Source organism: Nerophis lumbriciformis, linkage group LG11 (assembly GCF_033978685.3).
Source record: "Nerophis lumbriciformis linkage group LG11, RoL_Nlum_v2.1, whole genome shotgun sequence".
NCBI lineage: Eukaryota > Metazoa > Chordata > Actinopteri > Syngnathiformes > Syngnathidae > Nerophis > Nerophis lumbriciformis.
Window position 1 is genome coordinate 9,441,213 of NC_084558.2, and position 21,330 is coordinate 9,462,542.

Consider the following 21,330-nt stretch of genomic DNA (forward strand, 5'->3'; position numbering starts at 1 on the left):
CAACTAACTCTTGGGGTCCCCGCACCCCACTGTATGTATTTATTTTAGTTTGCCTTTTCTTTGGCCCACCCCTATAATGTTATTCATTTTCTCTGCCTACAGTAAAAAAACAGTATATCTATATCTTGACAAAAAAACAATGACGTGTGTTTTTTGGGAACAGTTGGTAATGGTTATGTTCAGTAAAACTTTTCATAAACTCAACTCACCTTAATGTGTGTTCCTAAATTTGTGTTGGATGTTTTGGATGAAGAGGGCAGTTTAGTTTTATGTTAGGGTTTGGTTTAAACAATTAAAAACTAAGGTTTTGGGCATTGTTTTTCTCTAAACGCATACATTTGTCAAAATAAGGCGCATTTTTGTGGATGTTGTCTTCATCACTAAAGGAAAAATCTAATCCATCCATCCATCCATCCATTTTCTACTGCTTGTCCCATTCGGGGTCGCGAGGGGTCTCTGACTGCCTTGTCGTCATGTAACATGAGTGCGTGTCTGTTATGATTTTGCTTCCTGGTTTCGATGACCCACCTTCTCTTGCCTCTAAGGGGCCAGTCCTTAATGCTACGAACACCAACCAATCATAAAGGATTTTCTCCGTATGGTCATTGTACTTTCTTCGCATTTCTTTGGCCTGGAATTGCAGTCCATTTTCTCTCTTTGGGAATATAGTTAAGCTACGTATCTTAGCTACATGTAGCTTGTTACTGCCCATCACTGGCAGTTACTAGAATCCGTTGTCAAACTCTATCAGGCAAGTGGACAAAACTCCTACTCCTGTTTGTAACTGTTTTTGTGTATTTGGGATCCCCTTAACCCCTGAAAATGTATGGAAGTGTGGCAGCAGAACCATTTTATCCAGCTGTAGTCAAAAAGTTCCTTCTTTCTCTTTATCCTCTTGTTCTAGGGCACTCTGGCTCGTACATGCACATGCATGCTAAAATCCTCCACTGTTGCCATTTCTAATAAAAAGTAGATCAATAGTTTTAACTAATAGCTGTCAGTAGACCTGATATGGAAGCGCTAAAACGAAAACATGGCTGACGGAATGGAGTCGAAGGGGGCTTGGCCTGGAGGAGGGCTTTGGCACGTAAAGAAGACCGCTCACAAAACAACACATTTTGAAGAGACACATAGAAGATGGTCTGTTAAACATCATATATGCAAACTTTGGACCAAAGCACCCCCATTACATGTTATGTAGACCACAAGGAAGTGTTTTAAATGTAGAAAAAAAATCATAACATGACCTCTTTAAGATCATGTGCTGAATAGGATTTTTAAACGATCCCCTACAGGCGTTGTTTCCTAGAGTCCGTGTAAGTGCGCTGATTGAATATATCATAATATTAACGACAGAGGTGTTATGTTCAAGTCGTCTGTGGTTGCTTTTTATGGCTTTACAGCTGGTTAATGTGTTTTATGTGAACAATTTATGTTGTTGTTGTTGGTGGTAAAATGATCACTTTTGACTGCATTATCATACTTCTTAAATATGTTATTTTGTACAGACAGGGTTTAATAGTTAAGTTAAAGTTAAAGTACATAGGTAAAGTGGTGTCATTTTTAGCCAATTGCAGTTTATGCATTGCTACTTTTGATCTGACACTCCTTGTAAAATGATTAGTGCACTGCATCTTATTATTACCACTGTGGCCTCTGTAGTTAATTACAATAATACACATGGTGTATAAATAATCATTATATAGAGGCTGCTGTTGAGGTTAGTTTGGGGCTCCTTCTTTGTTGAAATTTGCCATGGATGCACGTTGATTTTCAAATGCTGGGCCTGAATTTTGACACATGTGCTTTTGAAAATCCATCCATCCATTTTCTACCGCTTGTCCCTTTCGGGATCGCGGGGGGCGCTGGAGCCTATCTCAGCTGCATTCAGGCGAAAGGCGGGGTACACCCTGGACAAGTCGCCACCTCATCGCAGGGCCAACACAGATAGACATACAACATTAACACTCACATTTTTATTTTTTTTATTTACTTATTTTTATTTTATTTTATTTAAAAAAAAATTATTTTTTTTAAATCTTATTATTTATTTGTGTGTGGCGGGTCTCACTTCCTGTTGGGTGGGGTCCGTGCCCGTGTGGCCCGACCTTGCGCTGTGGGGTCTCTGTTGGTGACTTGATGTGGTGGCGGCGCAGCCCCCGTGTCTGGTCTGGATGCTGTGTCTCGGTTGTTTGGGCGGTGGTGTGTTTGTGCGGGTTTGGGTTGGGGTGGGGGGCCTTTTGGTGGGGGGGGGGTGTTGGTGTCTCTTGTTTGCGTGTTGGCGTTCGGGCTGACTGGCGGGCTGGCGCCGGCTGGTCTCCGTGGTCCTGGTGGCGTGTGGTTGCTGGTCGCAGTTTTTTTTTTGATCGCTTTGATTTGATTGGCTGGTGCTGGCTGTCTGGGGTTATTGCGGCTGCTGTTTCTGCTGCCGTTTGTTTGTGGTGTGGGCGCCCGTGGCTGCTGGGTCTGGTGCAAGAGTGTGGCTGATGTTGTGACTGGTGGCAGCGCGCGCGCGTGATTTCTGTCGAACTGTGTATATGTATGTATATGTGTGTGTATGTATGTATGTATATATATGTGTATGTGTACATATGTGTATGTATATGTATATATGTGTATGTGTGGGTATGTATACATGTATGTGTGTATGTGTATGTATATATATATGTATGTATGTATGTATATTTCTGGGGGTACGCTCTGGGCCTGCCTGTCAGACGGGGGTCGACGCCTCAGGCTACTGCATCCGAACTGCGTGTCTGGAGCTCCTGGGTCCCGCTGTCCATCCCTTCCGGGTGCCCGTCTTGGTTGGGGCCTGTTGGGCCTAGTCCCTGCGTCTATTGTGGTAGCTTGGTGCTGCAAGGTATTCCGAGGTGCTGCGAGTCGGCCAGTTGCTGGGGTAGTGACCTTGTTTGTCAGCATGTCTGTGATCTTCTTTTAATTCTTTTTTTTAAATTTATTTATTTATTTATTTATTTTTTTTATATATTTTATTAATATTATTTTTTAATTTTCCCCCTCCCTCAGAGGGGGGGCTCGGCGGGGCGGTTGCTGGTTGTTCCATCTCCATCGTTGGGGTCCCTGCGGGTGGGGTGGGTGGTTCCCGTGGCCCTGTGCCTGGGTGGTCCTGCGGCGGCCGATTTGGGTGGGGTGGCCGGGGGGCTGGCCTCGCCGGGCTCTCCGGGGGTGGGGGGTGGGCTCGTGGGGTCCGGTTGCCGGTGGGGCGGGGGCGGTCTTCCCGTCCGGTTGCGGGGGGTCTCTGGGTCCCTCGGGCGGGGCGTCTCGCCTTTCTGCCCGTGTGGGGTGTGGTCTCTCGCTGGCTTGGGGTCTGGCTGTCCCCTGCTTTTCTCGTGCCCTGTCCTCTGCCGGGTGCGTCTGTCTGCGGCCTGCTGCTGGCCCTTGTGGGCGGTACGGTGGGCCGGGCTCTGGGGTTCCTCTCGCTGGCCGGCTTGGCTGCGTGGGGGCGGTGGTCCCTGGTTCCCTGGGCACCACGCCTACTGTTTGTGGGTTGGGCTCTCGGGGGTGATGGGGCCGTGCTCTGGCTCCCACGCACTCTGGGAGTCGAATGTATTGTACATGCAAATTCACATATGCTCACATACGTACATAGGTACCTACGCTCCCACATACATACACAAATACAGTACATATTTACCTACCTAATGTTCGTACATCCACACGCACATTCAATATACAAACATACACATACACATACTGTACATATACATTCACTGTACAAACACATATACACTTTCTGTACATATACATTCATTGTACAAACACATATACACATTCTGTACATATACAAGTACATATGCATACTTACACTCATGCACATAATCACGTTTCATCAAACATATATTAACGTTGTTGCCCTAGGGTAAACTGGGTATAACACATGGCACACTGACAAAGCTTAACCTATTGTGATTATAACAATCTACAAGGTTAATGTAGGTTGCTTCTCTTTCTCCCCCTCCATTTTTCTGCATTCTTTCGTATCTCAAGTTATCATTACGTATATGTATTGTTGCATTTAAACAACTGTATTGTTGATAATAAAGGTAAATTATTGGTATTGTTCATTATCAATAGCGCTAGTTCTATTGGTATTTGTATTGATCCATTTGTAGTGTAATAATGCTCATTGTCATTTCTGTATTATTTTTTATTTTTCGCTAACTGCTTATTTGCTATTACTTTTACCATCATATTTGTACATGTCATATTTGCTGATGTCGCTCTATTGTTGTTGTTGTTGTTGTTGTTTGCTGTTGTTGTTTTTGTCTCTCTGTCTAATCCCCCTCTTGTCCCCACAATTTCCCCCTCTGTCTTCTTTTTTTTTCTCTTTCTATCCCCTCCTGCTCCGGCCCGGCTGCACTAAATGATAATATAAATACATTTAATAAAGTCAAATACAAATAAGGCAACAAGAGAAGTATCCTACACTTCTCTTTTGTAAAGTAAATCTGAACAGCCGACATGGGCATCTACATCAACTATATGATTTGCCTGAGAAGCTGGACAGGACACAAAAAAAAAAAAAAAAAAAATTAACACTCACATTCACACACTAGGGCCAATTTAGTGTTTTTCCTATACAATGATTTTAAATGGGGAGTAAAAGACTTGTTTTGCCTACTTATAGTCTTTTTCCACGGTCTTGGCAATTGTATAAACAATTCTGGGCTAAGCAGTTTGTGTGTTTATGTTACTGCTTTTTTGTATGTCACAATCATTTGATCTCTTAAGTGTCACCTCCATCTACATTGGTGGGTGATTGCTCAGACAAGTGGCTGTTTGCATGTTAATTAGGCCCCTCTCAGGGAGGCTGGCCAAATCTGAGATCGCCCTGTCAACTTGTCATGTTCATCCACATCTCCTGAGGGCAGATTTCCCTGCAGGTTGATTTTCAAACCTCTTTGACCCGCCACCCTCCCACCACTTCACTTATAAAACTGTCATTTCAAATTAGCACTGCAGAGGAAACAAAGCAGGGAAGACCTGGTGAGGACTTTCAATATCAGTCATTATTAGCTCAAATTCTTGCTCTTCTTCTGCATGTCATCACTTTAAAACGGCCCTATCCTACTTTTCTGACTTTTGTATGTTTAAATTGCACTCTTGTGTTTTGTGGTTGGTCTGTTTTAGGTTATTTCTGGTTTAGTTTTTGGTTTGGGGTCAGATCTGGCCTGTCACATAATTCTATATGACCCACGAAAGGCAGAAAATATTGTGCTTTAATAAAGCACATTCCGGCTAAATGTGGTTGTGCTTCGACAGAAAAAAATTCCATGCAATCTCATATCTTCTAAACTTTGATATTTTCTGCAGAGTTTCTGCAGAGTACCCAATGTTTTATTTTAGGAAATGGCAAAGGCTGCATTTTTTAAAGTATGTTAAAAACACTAAATGCATTTATAAGGCCACCTTTTTTGGTTATAAACTAAAAAAATTGGATCTACCACAATAATATAATGAATTTAAATGAAAATAACTAAAAATAAAGAGTTTTCTAAGCATTTTATTTGAGAATAAAACGAGATTAATTAGATTGACCACAGATCGTAATCAATTAATCTCTCCATCCATCCATCCTTCTTTCCGTTATCCGAGGTCGGGTCATGGGGGCAGCAGCCTAAGCAGAGAAGCCCAGACTTCTTCCTCCCCAGCCACTTCATCCAGCTCCTCCCAGGGGATCCTAATTAATTGCTCAGTTTTTTTTAAATCGCTTTACAGCATTAAATACAATACAGCCCCTTTTTTTCAGACTTTTTCGGGGTCTCATATCCGGTTAAATACAATTTAATAATCTCTTTCTATCTTCATCTTCTGTATCTTCTTATCCAGACCATTGGCCTACAGCACACTCGCAGACTTGGTCCACCATGTTCGTCAGAACCTGCCTTTGACGGATTTATCTTTAGCTGTGCAGCTGTTTGCCAAGAACATCGACGATGAATCTCTTCCGAGCAATATTCAGACAATGTCCTGCAAGCTGTTGCTCAATCTGGTGGACTGCATTCGCTCAAAGTCCGAGCAGGAGAATGGCAATGGCCGAGACATTCTCATGAGGATGCTGGAGGTAGATCATTTTCAGTTGCAAAGTGATGCAGAGATGTTGAGCTCTTTTCTGCTGTTTTTGTGCCCATCAGGTGTTTGTGCTGAAATTCCACACCATAGCACGCTACCAGCTGGTCTCCATCTTCAAGAAGTGCAAACCCCAGTCGGAGATGGGCGTGGTAGAGCCAGGTGGGCTACCAGGAGTACCAGCCACACCCACTCCTTCCACCACCCCTGCCATTCCGCCTCCTGCCCCTCCCACACCCGTTACTAGTACCCCTCAACCCCCTGCAGCCTCTTTTGACCGGCCAAGTGACAAAGAGGACAAGCAGACGTTTCAGGTGTCAGACTGCCGCAGCTTAGTCAAGACTCTGGTGTGCGGAGTAAAGACCATCACATGGGGCATCACTTCCTGCAAAGCCCCCGGAGGTGAGAGGACAGACAGAAATGTGTTGGACATTTAATAAATAGACAATAATTAATCATGCTATTGTTTAACAGAGGCTCAGTTCATTCCTAACAAGCAGCTCCAGCCAAAAGAGACACAGATCTACATCAAGTTGGTCAAATATGCCATGCAGGCCTTGGACATTTATCAGGTACCATGAGAGAACCTCTCAACGTTGACTTTGTTTTAATTACCGTATTGATCCGAATAAAAGATGTGTTTCTCTGGGGAAAAAAGGCTTAGGAAATGATAATCTTATATATTGGGTCTATAGATTCACACAAGTGGGGGCACCAAATAACTCCTCCCCAGGCAAATAATTGCTTTTCTTCCTGTCACTCACACACAGCAGTGCAAATAAGGAAACAACATACAGTAGCAGCAGTTAAGAGAGTAGTACAACTTACAAATTGGTTCTGTGACGGAATTCTTACCTCAAAACACTTGTATCTCAAATCAATGCCTCCCAATGAAATTAATTGAAATCAATTTAATTGGTACTTGCCCCTCCCAAAACACCACAATTTTGACATGTAAAATGCATTATAAAAAGAAAAATAACCTTTTAGATAAGAAGCATTGTATAAAACAATAGAAGATAATGTAATAAAAACGACCAGAGTGGTTTTATGAACTAATGTAATAATGTACAGCATTTACCTTGGAAAGTGGACTTCTACGATATTTCCTTCCTGCTGCTTCTCCGCCAAAAAAAACCATCGGCAGCTTCTCCCTATTTTCATGGATAAATGTCCACCGTTTAGATATTATTTTAACACTCTTGGCTGGTGTTAAACTTGATCCGCTACAGTGTTGTGCAGACTAGCAATGATGCAAAATTGCTTGGTCATGTTTTTAATTATTAATTTTTTTAATTCAATTTATATCATCCACCTCTTCTTTTCAGCCCTGTAATTCATAATCACTTCCGTCCTTCTTATGGTTGGAAAAACAAAGTTATGTCCATCTCTAGCAATAAACTAATGCCAGCGAGTAAGACCAGATGTATTGATCGAATCTTACGGGGTTCACTGTCAACGTCAACTCGGCTAATGATGGGGATGATTGTAACTAAAATTTTTGCTTTCAACTTAAAGCATAACAATTAGGCAGCTGTTATCTCAAAACACTATTAAAAATAAGTTAGAGCACTCTTAAGTTGAGGTACCACTGTATAATTATTTTGAGCAGTATTTTGAGATAAGTGTGTGCACTGTAGCAGTCATCAAACAAGTGTCGAGGTTCAATGAATATGATATCCTAAAACTTATTTCACCGATACAACATGATCAAAAAAAGTATTTGTAAAGCACTTTAAAGCAACCACAGTGGACCAAAGTGCTGCACGGATTAATAAACAAAAAACATAGAACTCACGAAAGGCACCAAAGTACATCCAAAACACCTAAAATAAATTAAAAGCCATAAAAATAATAGCCAAATAATCCCACAGTTAAAACTGGTAACATTTAAGTAGTAAAAACATTCATTCATAATGTGATAAGCTATTAATAAATATTTGATAAAAACTAAACTAAACTTTCATATTCATGTAGAATGTAGTAGTCTTTTAAAATTATACGGTAACAGGTCTTAAAAAAGGGGGCTGTCTTCATAGCTGTTTTATATCCACGTTAATGCTGTACTTCTTGGTATATGTTATGATGAAATGAAAATATACCTTATAATCAAGTCAAATTATTGTCAAAGACTGTGATGTCTTGTCAATAGGTGCAGGTTGCCAATAACCAGCAGACATACATCAGAGTGGCCAACTGCCAGACAGTACGCATGAAGGAGGAGAAGGAGGTTCTAGAGCACTTTGCTGGGGTCTTCACAATGATGAATCCTCTCACGTTCAAGGAGATTTTTCAAACTACAGTTCCGTACATGGTGGAGAGGATCTCCAAGAACTACGCGTTACAGGTACATCATGCAATTAAAGATAATATATTTTATTATATGTGTCATTTAAAAACACTTTCAACAATGACTTGGATTCTTTAACTTGTTTCTCAGATTGTGGCCAACTCATTCTTGGCTAACTTGTCAACATCGGCTCTATTTGCCACCATCTTAGTGGAGTATCTTCTTGAAAGACTTCCAGAGATGGGATCCAATGTGGAACTCTCCAATTTATATCTCAAGCTCTTCAAACTGGTGTTTGGATCAGTATCTCTGTTTGCTGCTGAGAACGAACAGATGCTTAAGGTGAGCTGAAGGAAAGGGTAGCGTTTACATATGAATCGATTCTATCACCAATTTTTTTTTTTTTAAACGGTGCCTTAACCGGTACATAAAAAATTAAAAACATTGAAAAACCTTTTTATTCTTATGAAATTTTGTGACTTTCAAGTTGTACAGACTAGTAATTGAAATACTTAAATTGTATAAATTAAATGATAATCAAGTAAAATATTTAATAAGAAGAAATACGATACACAACAAATTCTCATAATGATACAAAAAAAAAGAACGTGCAAAAACCATCTTTTGTAATCTTGATGCTCATAATTCCGGGGCTTCTTGAATACAACCTCGCTCAATGTAACCCTCAATAGTGCGTGATGGGGTGTAAAGACATGAAAATGGTATATCATGTTATTATTATCACAGTATTCTTGAATGTGCTCAAAAAGTTTTTATACACACACTGAAATCTTTATTCCATCCATCCATCCATTTTCTACCGCTTATTCCCTTCGGGGTCGCGGGGGGCGCTGGAGCCTATCTCAGCTACAATCGGGCGGAAGGCGGGGTACACCCTGGACAAGTCGCCACCTCATCGCAGGGCCAACACAGATAGACAGACAACTTTCACACTCACATTCACACACTAGGGCCAATTTTAGTGTTGCCAATCAAACTATCCCCAGGTGCATGTTTTTGGAGGTGGGAGGAAGCCGGAGTGCCCGAAGGGAACCCACGCAGTCACGGGGAGAACATGCAAACTCCACACAGAAAGATCCCGAGCCTGGCCAATGTTATTTAAAATCAATCAATAGATAGACACAAATACACGTTCTTGGCAGAAAACTATTGAATATTGTTCTGTTTTCCTAAGAGCCACACTTTTTTTTTGTTTAAAGAGGTTTATCTTCTTCCATTTTAATTTGTAAATGTTGTAGTGTATTTCTTTCAATGATCAAGGCAAAACGTGTGTTGCACATTAAATTTATGTGAGATGTGTCCAAACAGAGCACAGCCTGTAGGTTCAAAGTGCACAATTGGAATATCTTAGCTGCTCAATGCGTTTATGAACATTTAGATTGGAGTGTCGTTCCTTTAAGGAGTCAGACGTTACTGTCTCTTGTGTTCATCTTAGCTTTTAAGATTGCTAGCCAGCCATTAGTGCGCTAGCTTGCTTACTTTTCCTGTAAATGAGCCGTATTACCGGTTCTTGAGTTGACCTAATCTTGCAGCCACCAAACCGGATCCCCTCAACGCCCTGCGCCAAAGTCCAACCCTCTCTGGAAACGGGTCCAACTTACTGGCAATGCGTATCAAGCTCTTACACTGATCATACAGGGAGCGGACCGCCACAATCAGGCGGTCCTATACACCATACTGTCTGAGCACTCCCCTCAGGACTTCCAGGGGGCTGTGGTCATTTGCCTTCTCCAAATCCACAAAGCACATGTAGACTGGTTGGGTAAACGCCCGTGCACCCTCAAGGACCCTGCAGAGAGTATAGAGCTGTTCCACGACCGGGACGAAAACCCCACTGCTCTTCCTCAACCCGAGGTTTTGACTATTTGGCGTAGCCTACTCTTCATTACACTTGAAAAGACCTAATCTCATTCACCCTTCGAACCCTGCCATTGAGAAGCTTTTTTAAGTACTTTTGGGAAATTCAGCCCCAGAAATAGGAGAGCCCACCACAGAGTCCCCAGGCACTGCATCCTCATAGTAAAATGTGTAGGTGGGATTAGGGAGGTCTTCAAAGTATTCCCTCCACCTATCCACAGCACTCCAAGTTAAAGTCAGCAGCACACCGTCCTCACCATACACTGTGTTGAACGTGCACTGCTTCTCCATCCTGAGGTGGCGGATGGTGGTCCAGAATTGCTTTGAAGCCACCCGGAGATCGATCTCCATGGCTTACCCAAACTCCTTGCATGTCTGGGTTTCTTCTTCTGCGACCACCAAAGCTGCACATTGCTTGGGCTGTCTGTACCTATCTGCTGCCTCCGGAGTCCCATGAGCCAAAAGGACCCTCACCGCTGTTGTCACAAGTATTAAAACTGTTTTGTTATTTTTAGCCACACCTCCATAAGATTGTGAACAGCTCAATGGAACTGGCCCAATCTGCCAAGGAGCCTTACAACTACTTCCTATTTCTGCGGGCTCTTTTCCGCTCAATCGGTGGGGGCAGCCATGACCTGCTCTATCAAGAGTTCCTGCCTCTTCTACCCAACCTGCTGCAAGGTAAAATATTTAAAAAATTGTATATTTCATACTTCACTCACATAGGTGTTTTTCCCCTTCTTGATTATTTCAATTTCTTATGCCATTAGGGTTGAACATGCTGCAAAGTGGCCTTCACAAGCAGCATATGAAGGACCTCTTTGTAGAGTTGTGCTTGACGGTGCCAGTGCGTCTCAGCTCCTTGCTTCCATACTTGCCCATGCTGATGGATCCTCTGGTGTCTGCCCTCAATGGCTCTCAGACTCTGGTCAGCCAGGGCCTTCGCACCTTGGAGCTGTGTGTGGACAACCTGCAGCCGGACTTCCTGTACGACCACATACAGCCTGTCAGGGCTGAGCTAATGCAGGTAGGGAGTTGACCTTTAACTGCCTGTTAACATATCTGCCTGTAAGTAGTTAATGGGAATATCTGCAGGTAGGATATGGACATAAACAAGCATGTTTCCCCTTTTTTGTATGATAATACTAACCTAGATCATCGTCATCTTTTTTTCTCTACTTATATATTGTGAAATATTTCCTCTCCTGTGCTCCAGGCTTTGTGGCGTACCCTACGTAACCCGGCTGAGACCATCTCCCATGTGGCGTACCGGGTCCTGGGAAAGTTTGGTGGCAGCAACAGGAAGATGCTGAAAGAGTCTCAGAGGCTGCACTACGTGGTGACTGAGGTGCAAGGGCCCAGCATCAAGGCCGAGTTCACTGACTGCAAAGCGTCAATACAGCTACCAATGGAGAAGGTACCAACATTCTGCAGGTTTTCTTAGTCTAGTGTGTTGCTCTGTGTTTGCTAGCAGTAATTAAATCCACCTCTTCATCCCTAGTCAGTAATCATCAATCTTGTATAGTCCACTATGACAGGATTATTTTCTCGCAGTAATGGCTGCTTCTCTCACTGGTGATTATTATAGGCTCAGGCTACTCACCCACACACACACGCGCACACACACACACAGCGACACTCACATGCTGCAAATTTCATTCGTCGGGTTTGAAGACTGCTTGGTTTAAATTGCATATCACAGAGTTTCAGTTGCAATTAGGTTAGACAAAGAGATCAAATGACATTAATGTGAGCAGTTTAAATTGCCTTAAGGTAAGGTGATATGTTACAGATCTTGCTAGAATGTACTTTTTCTTTTTAGCTCTTGATTGAATTTTCACTCATGTTTGATTTTTGTTGCTTGTGTGTCTTATATTTTTTGTTTTAGAGAACTTGTCTATGTCAGGTTTATAAGCATCCTTCTTTCTCCCAGTCCTGTTTTTTTCCCAGATTTTTCTTTCCGTTAATTTGACTCAAGCCTCGGCAACACTTGGTATCACAAAAGAAGATAACGGCGAAGACATTTCTGTCAAAAATCCAAACTTTGTGTAAATAGATTGAAAAATAGGAGACCTATTATCTTAACCTAAAGAAGACCATATAACTGGTCACACCTCATGCTTTCTGAATGTCTGAGAAGTAAATGTGAGCCATCTTGAAAAATGTCTCAACCACAAGCACCGTAAAAGAGCCCAGAATTAATTGTATTTTAATGTACGCAACATTACAGGGTTTCTCACTTGGAACACTTTTATCCAGGGGACAGGGGCCCTAAGCAGAATTTTTTTTTTTTTTTTACAACACATTTTTACAATTTATGTGAAAGGTATTTCATACATTTTATTCAAACTTGAATTTAATTTGATGCAGGTTTTGTACTAAAACAAATTAATTGGAAAGATCTAGTTCAATATTTTATTTTGCGTGTGCAACAAAACTCTTTTAACGTCATTAAAACTAATAAAAATGTTAATCCTTCCTAAAACAACCCCCTGACCAGGGTTCGAGCACAGTACCTCTGCCTTACAAAAGAAGGGCTAATGCTGAAGGACTAGTGAGTTTGTGAGGAATACCATTCATCCATCCATCTACGCTTATCCAAAGTCGGGTTGCGGGGGCAGCAGCCTAAGCAGAGAAGCCCAGACTTCCCTCTCCCCAGCTACTTCGCCCAACTCTTCCCAGGGAACCCGAGGCATTCCCAGGCCATCTGTTAAACATAGTCTCTCCACCGTGTCCTGGGTCTTCCCCGTGGTCTCCTACTGGTCATAACTGCCCTAAACATCTCCCCAGGGAGTCGTTCGGGGGGCATTCTAACCAGATGCCTGAACCACCTCAGCTGGCTCCTCTCGATGTGGAGGAGCAGCGGTTTTACTCTGAGCTCCTCCCGAATGACAGAGCTTCTCACCCTATCTCACCCTCAACACTGCAGACGCTGCACTGATCCGCCTGTCAATCTCACTGTCCACTCTTCCCTCACTCGTGAACAAGACCTTCGGAACTTCTATACCTCGCGCGCCAGCTCAGGCTCCTTCCCTCCCAGCGAGGTGACGTTCCACGTCCCAAGAGTTAGTTTATGTAGCTGAGGATCGGACCACCAAGGGCCCTGCCTTCGGCACCCGATTTGTATGGCCCCTCCCATTGGGTGGTGAGCCCACTGAAGGGAGGACTCACGTTGCCTCTTCGTGCTGTGCCCAGCCGGGCCCCATTTGGGAAGGCCCGGCCACCAGGTGCTCGCCATCGAGCGCCGGGCTCCAGAGGGGGGCCACAGTGACCAGCGTCCAGGCAAGGGGAACCTCGATTCTTGCTTTTGTCTCTTCATAAAAGTTTTTTAGCTGCTCTTTGTCTGGTCCCTCTCCTAGGACCTGTTTGTCATGGGAGACCCTACCAGGGTCATAGAGGCCCCGGACAACATAGCTCCTAGGATCATTGGGACACGCAAACTCCTCCAATACGAAAGAGTAGCAGCTAAGGGACGAGTGTGTGTGAGGAATACGTTTGCGCTAAACATTTCATATAAAATGCCCTGTCATTCATTAATTGACATTTTATATACACTTCATACAAAATGGGAATCGTGGGCCCTATGCCTATTAGTATCAATATTCTATATCATTGTATTACCGTATATGATGTTAGGCACGCTAACAACCTATTGCATGTCAGCTCAGGGGTTAGTGACACCATGTTGAGAGTCAAGGGACTTGAGTTCCAGTCCCATTAAGAGCCTGTTTTATTAATGTATTTATATGATTGATTTAATGGTGATTTGTAATGAAAATAAAAATCCCTTATTTTTACAAATTCTCTTGGGAAATGTTCTATATTTTACAATGGAAATGTGACAGGTGTAATCATATTATCCATTTACCCCTACTGTTCATGGCATTATTTGCTCATTTTTTGACTACTCTTACAAGCCACAATATAGAGATCTCAATGACCTTTGCGCAGCCAGATGGCACATCTGCTACTTCCTGCGCATCAATCAACTATTGCTGTCAAATTGCAATTACATTCCCAAATTGATATGTTGAGAGATTTAAGCAATTTTCCAATTGAGACTTCCTATGTAGAGGAAACACTGGTAATGTTTTTAAATAGATTTCTAATTGTGCTCTCTGTTCAATTCTAGGCTATAGAGACAGCCCTGGACTGTCTGAAGAGTGCCAACACAGAACCTTACTACAGACGACAGGCATGGGAGGTCATTAAGTGTTTCCTGGTTGCCATGACCAGTCTGGACGATAACAAACATGCTCTTTATCAGCTTCTCTCTCATCCCAAGTAAGCAAACATCACACTGTAAAACAGCACTGTACGTAGCATCAGGGGCGGATTTAGGATTGAGAATATCCAGGACGTAGCCTGGATGAGTGATTGATTATTGTCGCATTTGCAAAAGAATGAATAAAAATTGTGCTTTTTTTAATCAAATTACACAGAATCTCAACATTCAAATTCTTATTACACTTTTAATTAAAATGCTTTAATGAAGCAAAAGTATTATTATCCAAGCTTGTCTGGATTCTTCCCATGTGTGGTGTAGCCTTCATTTTCGGTATAAAGATAGGGGAAGTCCGATTTTTTTGTTAAACTTCACATAAATCGCACTGTTATATGTCAGTTGCCATTTTCTAAGCAAGTTTCGTCTCTAAAGCGTGACTTATTTGCGGTGGCTTGTCCCCGGGCTGGCACAGGGGAGTTAAAAACAATATCAAGCCTACACGCTGTGGTGTGTTTAATGGCAACATGGAAATTTGAGTCACAACTTATTAAAATGATTTCAACTTTATCCAACTTGGAATTACAGGCCAGAAGTGTGCACCCCGCGTATGCTACTTTCATGCATTATAGCACGTACAGTATGTAATAGCTTTCCATCATTCACTTTTTTTGTACATAACTTTACTGATAGTAAGCTAACATTCAGCAAAGTAACATCAGACACTTCACCAGACTTGAATGATCACAGCTAGTGTTGTTTATCTGTTGCGATATTTTTTGTTAAAAAAAACCTTTCCTAATTATGTTTGCATACTTCCAATGATTTATCATAGCAGGCTGCTAAAACACTGCTTCTTCAGGAGAGGCTGAGGGAGGCTGTCTCTCTGTTACACTCCGGTAATGCACATTACTCAAACGTAAAATTTAGATCCGGGGCTTTTCAGAAACAGGGGCTTGAGCCCATGCAGCCAACCCCAAAGGCCGCACCTGCATAACATGCACCGTGCTAGATAACAATCAGTAATCACTTTACTGCTTGTTGCTTTAAAACCCGTCCTAGTTTCCACTTTAATCATCAGTCAAGGCTTGCTGAGAAGGCCCAACTTCAGGCGCACTCCGTCCCACCGATTGTATTGCAAATTACATCCAACTCTCTTGTCAAGCTTCCCTTTGAGCCAGAAAACGTGCTTTGAACAGACAGGGTGTTCTTGTGGGGTGGGTTAGTCACATTACCATCATTGATCCTGGGCAGGGGCTAATTGACTGTCCTTTTGTTTACGCTACACCCTGGCCCCTTTTCACCCGTCTTCGCTCATTAAACACGCAGGCGAGTGTGTCTGTCTGCACGGTTCTATAGGGGTAATGAAGTGTGTCAGTTATGATCGGGGGAGGGGGGGGGGGCACTGCCTCCAACTGTCAGACATCTTGATTTGCGCGGTCCTCATATCTTTGTCTTTGCTTCTTCCTTCTTTCATGCTTTCATCACCCTCCCCCCATGGTTATGTCACTTTAAATATAGCCACTCAGTGTTGTAAGGCCAGTGACTGACAAAAGGTCAATCGCTGTGGCATTCTGACAGCCATGCCATTATGATGATGACACCCTCCACCTTGCCCACAATGACACTCCCTTTGCTTTCCTCACACTAAACCCTCCCTCTCTCCAATGTGCAGCCTTTTAAATGGCAATAATTAGATGAAGCCATCCATCAGGTCTACCCCAGGCGTGTGGCATTATAAAACACAAGCTCAAGCATGGAGTTAACAGCTGCTCAATAACACGGCGGCTCGGTGGCCTTCAGCTGTTGTAAATAACAAATACCAACAGGGGACACCCGCAGAGGTGCTGAAGAGCAAACAAACAAGGGAAAGTGTGAATCAAAAGCCCTGTTTAGAAGATGCCATTATTCTGCTCATTATATTGTTACTGTTATGTATGTTTGTCAACAAAAACAAGCAGCTATAACTGCAGTTTACTCATGAAACACGACTGGTATCCCAATAATCATCATTCAATTACGAAAGGTTTAATAATATAACATAATTCGCCCTTAAGCAAGTGTTCTAGGCTTAATGAAATGACATATTCCACCCTGTGTCTGGAAGTACAAGCTGGTAATGAAGAACATTGTTCATTGTCGCTGTTCCCTAATTTTACATCCGCTATTTCATTGTTTTTTTTATCCCCTCCAGCTTCACAGAAAAGTGGATCCCCAATGTTATCATTTCGCATCGCTACAAGGCACAGGACACGCCTGCCCGCAGGACTTTTGAACAGGCCCTGACTGGAGCATTCATGTCGGCGGTAATAAAAGACCTGAGGCCCAGTGCGCTGCCTTTTGTAGCCAGCTTGATTCGCCACTACACCATGGTCGCTGTGGCGCAGCAGTGTGGTAAGGCTTTTTTTTGCCCTTTTTTATTCATACCATATTGGCCTGAATAGAAGACTACTTCTCTCCTTTAAAGGGGAACATTATCACAATTTCAGAAGAGTTAAAACCATTAAAAATCAGTTCCCAGTGGCTTATTTTATTTTTTGAAGTTTTTTTCAAAATTTTACCCATCACGCAATATCCCTAAAAAAAGCTTCAAAGTGCCTGATTTTAACCATCGTTATATACACCCGTCCATTTTCCTGTGACGTCACATAGTGATGCCAACACAAACAAACATGGCGCATAGAACAGCAAGCTATAGCGACATTAGCTCGGATTCAGACTCGGATTTCAGCGGCTTAAGCGATTCAACAGGTTACGCATGTATTGAAACGGATGGTTGTAGTGTGGAGGCAGCTAGCGAAAACGAGATTGAAGAAGAAACTGAAGCTATTGAGCCGTATGCAAGCGAAACCGACGAAAACGACACGACAGCCAGCAACACGGGAGAAAGCGAGGACGAATTCGGCGATCGCCTTCTAACCAACGATTGGTATGTGTTTGTTTGGCATTAAAGGAAACTAACAATTATGAACTAGGTTTACAGCATATGAAATACATTTGGCAACAACATGCACTTTGAGAGTGCAGACAACCCAATTTTCATCAATTAATATATTCTGTAGACATACCCTCATCCACTATCTTTTCCTGAAAGCTGATCTGTCCAGTTTTGGAGTTGATGTCAGCAGGCCAGGGAAGCTAGGGTCGATATTCTTCTCTTGATCATCTTCGGTGGCATAAGGGACGGTGTGAGCCAAGACATCCAGGGGGTTTAGCTCGCTCGTCTGCGGGAACAAACTGCCGCCATTGCTTGCCGTGCTACCGAGGTCCTTTGTCCCTGAATTGCTCACACACTCCGGGAGATTCAATGGGGGTCTGGCGGCAGATTTCTTTGACTTTATCGTTGGAAATGCATCTGCTTTGAGTGTCGCAGGATATCCACACATTCTTGCAATCTCTGTTGTAGCATAGCTTTCGTCGGTAAAGTGTGCGGAACAAACGTCCAATTTCTTGCCACTTTCGCATCTTTGGGCCACTAGTGCAACTTGTTCGTGTTGTTACACCCTCCGACAACACACCGACGAGGCATCTCGAAGGTACGGAAAACAGTCGAAAAAACGGAAAATAACAGAGCCGATTTGACTCGGTGTTTGTAATGTGTTTGAGAAAATGGCGGATTGCTTCCCGATGTGACGTCACGTTGTGACGTCATCGCTCCGAGAGCGAATAATAGAAAGGCGTTTAATTCGCCAAAATTAATCCATTTAGAGTTCGGAAATCGGTTAAAAGAATATATGGTCTTTTTTCTGCAACATCAAGGTATATATTGATGCTTACATAGGTCTGGTGATAATGTTCCCCTTTAAGACCAGTTTATGAGCAACAATTTTTCAAGACAAAATTAAAACATTAAAAAAATGGACGGAGGTGTGCAAAGGATATCATATTATAATATATAACTGTTGGGCCTTTGATGACTCATGACAGTGACCAACATTATCTTGAAATTAGAAACTTTCTTTTTGAGTGGGTCTCTGCATCTCTTCAAGTCACTAGTGTGTGAATGACAGGAAGAGAAGCTCTGACTTGCTTGAGGAGAATCCGTTTAGTACGCCTGCACAATTTTTTTATATACATTTAAATCGCAATTTTTCATTATGTTAGGTAAGCAAGCGTGAGGCCATAAACCTAACATTAATGAACAAAATGAACGAAAATATCTTTGACATAGTATCGGCTAATTAATTACTTTATAAGAATAAACAACACATTACGTTACTACTTACAACACAAATAATTAGAGTACTCAACACTGCTTATCTAGCCGTAAAACACTGAGACAACCTTAAGCACTTTAAAATACCGGTATATACCGTATACCGCCATTCGGACTAAAAATACCGCGCTATCAGATTTGGTCCTAGGTTACCGGTAAATGCAGAAAAAAAATTCCACTGTAAATATTACAATGAAAAATAGGGTTGCAAAGATTTATTAATTAATTTAATTAGAAAAAAAACTTTGATTTATATTCTGTTGCTTCAATTTTCGTTAATCCCTTTAAGGAGTGTAACTAATGAAAACTGATTAATTCTTGACCGCATGAAGTGGCTGTAACTTCACTTACACAAACATAGTTTTGTCACGGTCGCTACAATAGAATGCACATGAAAGCGGTGGTGTATGGGTGCGATGATCTGTGTGGCAGCTAACACCTGAGAGTTTTTGTTTTCATTTTTTATTAACACAAGCATGTTAAAAGTGCAATTTCAATGTTGTTGATGTGCATTTATCAAAAGAAAAGAATGAAGTTTATGTCAAGCAAAAAAATTATTTTATTTAAACTATTTTCCCTAAAATACGCATTGAAGCAATACAATATTTTATCCGAGTGCTATATTAATCACACAAAATAATCAATATATTATTTGATTACTAATTAATCAAATAATTGATAGCTGCAGCCTTGTTAAAGAAAATCGTTCTTCTTAAATTTTTAGACCCCAAATGTAAAATATGTTCCTTTCAACAAAACTGTTTTATTGTATTGTTATAATATATGTTTGAACTGTTGTCCTAAGTGCACAATAAATATTTTTAATGTGATGTAAGATTTAAAAAGTATTTTTGTATTCTTGTAGGTCCATTCCTCCTGCCATGTTACCAGCTTGGGAGTCAGCCGAGCACAGCCATGTTCCACAGTGAAGAGAATGGATCGAAGGGCATGGATCCACTGGTTCTGATTGACGCCATCGCTATATGCATGGCTTATGAGGAGAAGGAACTTTGTAAGATAGGAGAGGTTTCCCTGGCTGTTATCTTTGATGTGGCCAGCATCATCCTTGGCTCCAAGGAACGGGTAAGTCCTTGTGCCGGTTTTGAACAGAAAATCTTTTGCTTGAAAATGACAATGATTTCCTTTTTGACCACCTGCAGGCATGTCAGCTTCCTCTGTTCTCCTACATTGTGGAACGTCTCTGCGCCTGTTGCTATGAGCAGGCTTGGTATGCCAAACTTGGTGGAGTTGTGTCCATCAAATTCCTGATGGAGAGATGGCCTCTCATTTGGGTCCTACAGAATCAGCTCACCTTTCTCAAGGCCTTGTTATTTGTCATGATGGACCTCACAGGAGAGGTTAGCAGAATTATGAAAATGCTTCAGTGATACTTTCTCTGATTCAGTCTAAAGTGTATAGTCATGTGCTGAATAACTTAACATTATGAACTGAAATGTTTTCTACCCAGGTATCAAATGGAGCTGTTGCTATGGCTAAGACCACCCTGGAGCAGTTGCTGGTGCGCTGCGCTACTCCACTGAAGGATGAAGAAAAAAGTGAAGAACTTCAGGCTGCTCAAGACAAGTCTTTCCACATGGTAACACATGACCTCGTCCGAGAGGTGACTTCACCCAACTCAACTGTTCGAAAGCAGGCCATGCACTCCCTGCAGGTGCTTGCGCAGGTGACTGGCAAGAGCGTCACTGTCATAATGGAGCCACACAAAGAGGTAAAATGTGGAATTGTTAATCATCTCTAGTAGGGATGCGCCGATCGATCTGCCACTGATCAGTACCATCCGATTTTCGTGATAAAGTATGTGATCAGCATTGCCGATTAATGCCTTTTAATTCCGATCACAAACGTGGATCCCCTCGGGCTGACTCTGTATTTATTTTTAGTCCCCCGGCTGACAAGCGACTGGCAACAACGCCAATAAATACGTGCATAGTAAGCTTTAAAAAGTGTAAATGGAACCACGTTACAGCAGAAAGTAAGCAGCTATTACCGGAAATTAACAAGTAGATTAATAAGAGTCTATTGACAGGATAATGTAACAGCAACAACTGTTTGTACGTCATCATTGTCACAGTCGGTAAACGACATGTAAGAGGAGGGCAGATCGAAACATAAATGATTGTACCATACCAAGGGTTATATCTGTATGTGATCAATATTGTAGTGATTAGATTGATATTTACATTTTGTCAAAATCTTTTTTTGTGTGTGTTTTTGTATATTCATAATACATACTAATTGGGGCTTTCAGATTTGAGGAGTTAACTCATTGATCACAAAAAACTATGACATTAATCCTGTACACACTTTGATTGAATTGATTTTGACCGTACAAGCTCTTTTACCTTAACTGTTAGTGATCAGATGTACGGTGTACATGTACGGTCAGTGATCAGATCAATGCATGAATGACCGGACTCTGACCGGTGTTCTCACTAGCAATTTACAGTCCGAAATACAGCCTGAAAGAACTTCATATAAAAGTGCCAGTTTTGGTCAAAATACCGGTAAATGACATGCATTCAAGTAAAACATTTAAAATCATTCCTGGATGATGTTTTGACAATAAAACTACATTTGTATACAAATATTGGGGTATTTTATTATTCTCAAGCT

At 42.0% G+C, this 21,330-nt stretch overlaps 1 protein-coding gene across 1 annotated transcript in view; it reads left to right on the forward strand.

Annotated features, from left to right (window-relative positions):
• The window catches only part of trrap (transformation/transcription domain-associated protein), a 160,084-nt gene that overhangs the window by 16,547 nt on the left and 122,207 nt on the right, over window positions 1-21,330 (forward strand). Inside the window, exons 14-26 of the mRNA XM_061967445.1 lie at window positions 5,851-6,085; window positions 6,156-6,492; window positions 6,565-6,662; window positions 8,243-8,437; window positions 8,531-8,722; window positions 10,774-10,939; window positions 11,029-11,285; window positions 11,475-11,675; window positions 14,391-14,542; window positions 16,675-16,874; window positions 19,562-19,779; window positions 19,857-20,054; window positions 20,165-20,425. Coding sequence (XP_061823429.1) covers window positions 5,851-6,085; window positions 6,156-6,492; window positions 6,565-6,662; window positions 8,243-8,437; window positions 8,531-8,722; window positions 10,774-10,939; window positions 11,029-11,285; window positions 11,475-11,675; window positions 14,391-14,542; window positions 16,675-16,874; window positions 19,562-19,779; window positions 19,857-20,054; window positions 20,165-20,425 — 2,710 coding nt within the window. The remainder of the gene's footprint in view (window positions 1-5,850; window positions 6,086-6,155; window positions 6,493-6,564; window positions 6,663-8,242; window positions 8,438-8,530; window positions 8,723-10,773; window positions 10,940-11,028; window positions 11,286-11,474; window positions 11,676-14,390; window positions 14,543-16,674; window positions 16,875-19,561; window positions 19,780-19,856; window positions 20,055-20,164; window positions 20,426-21,330) is intronic.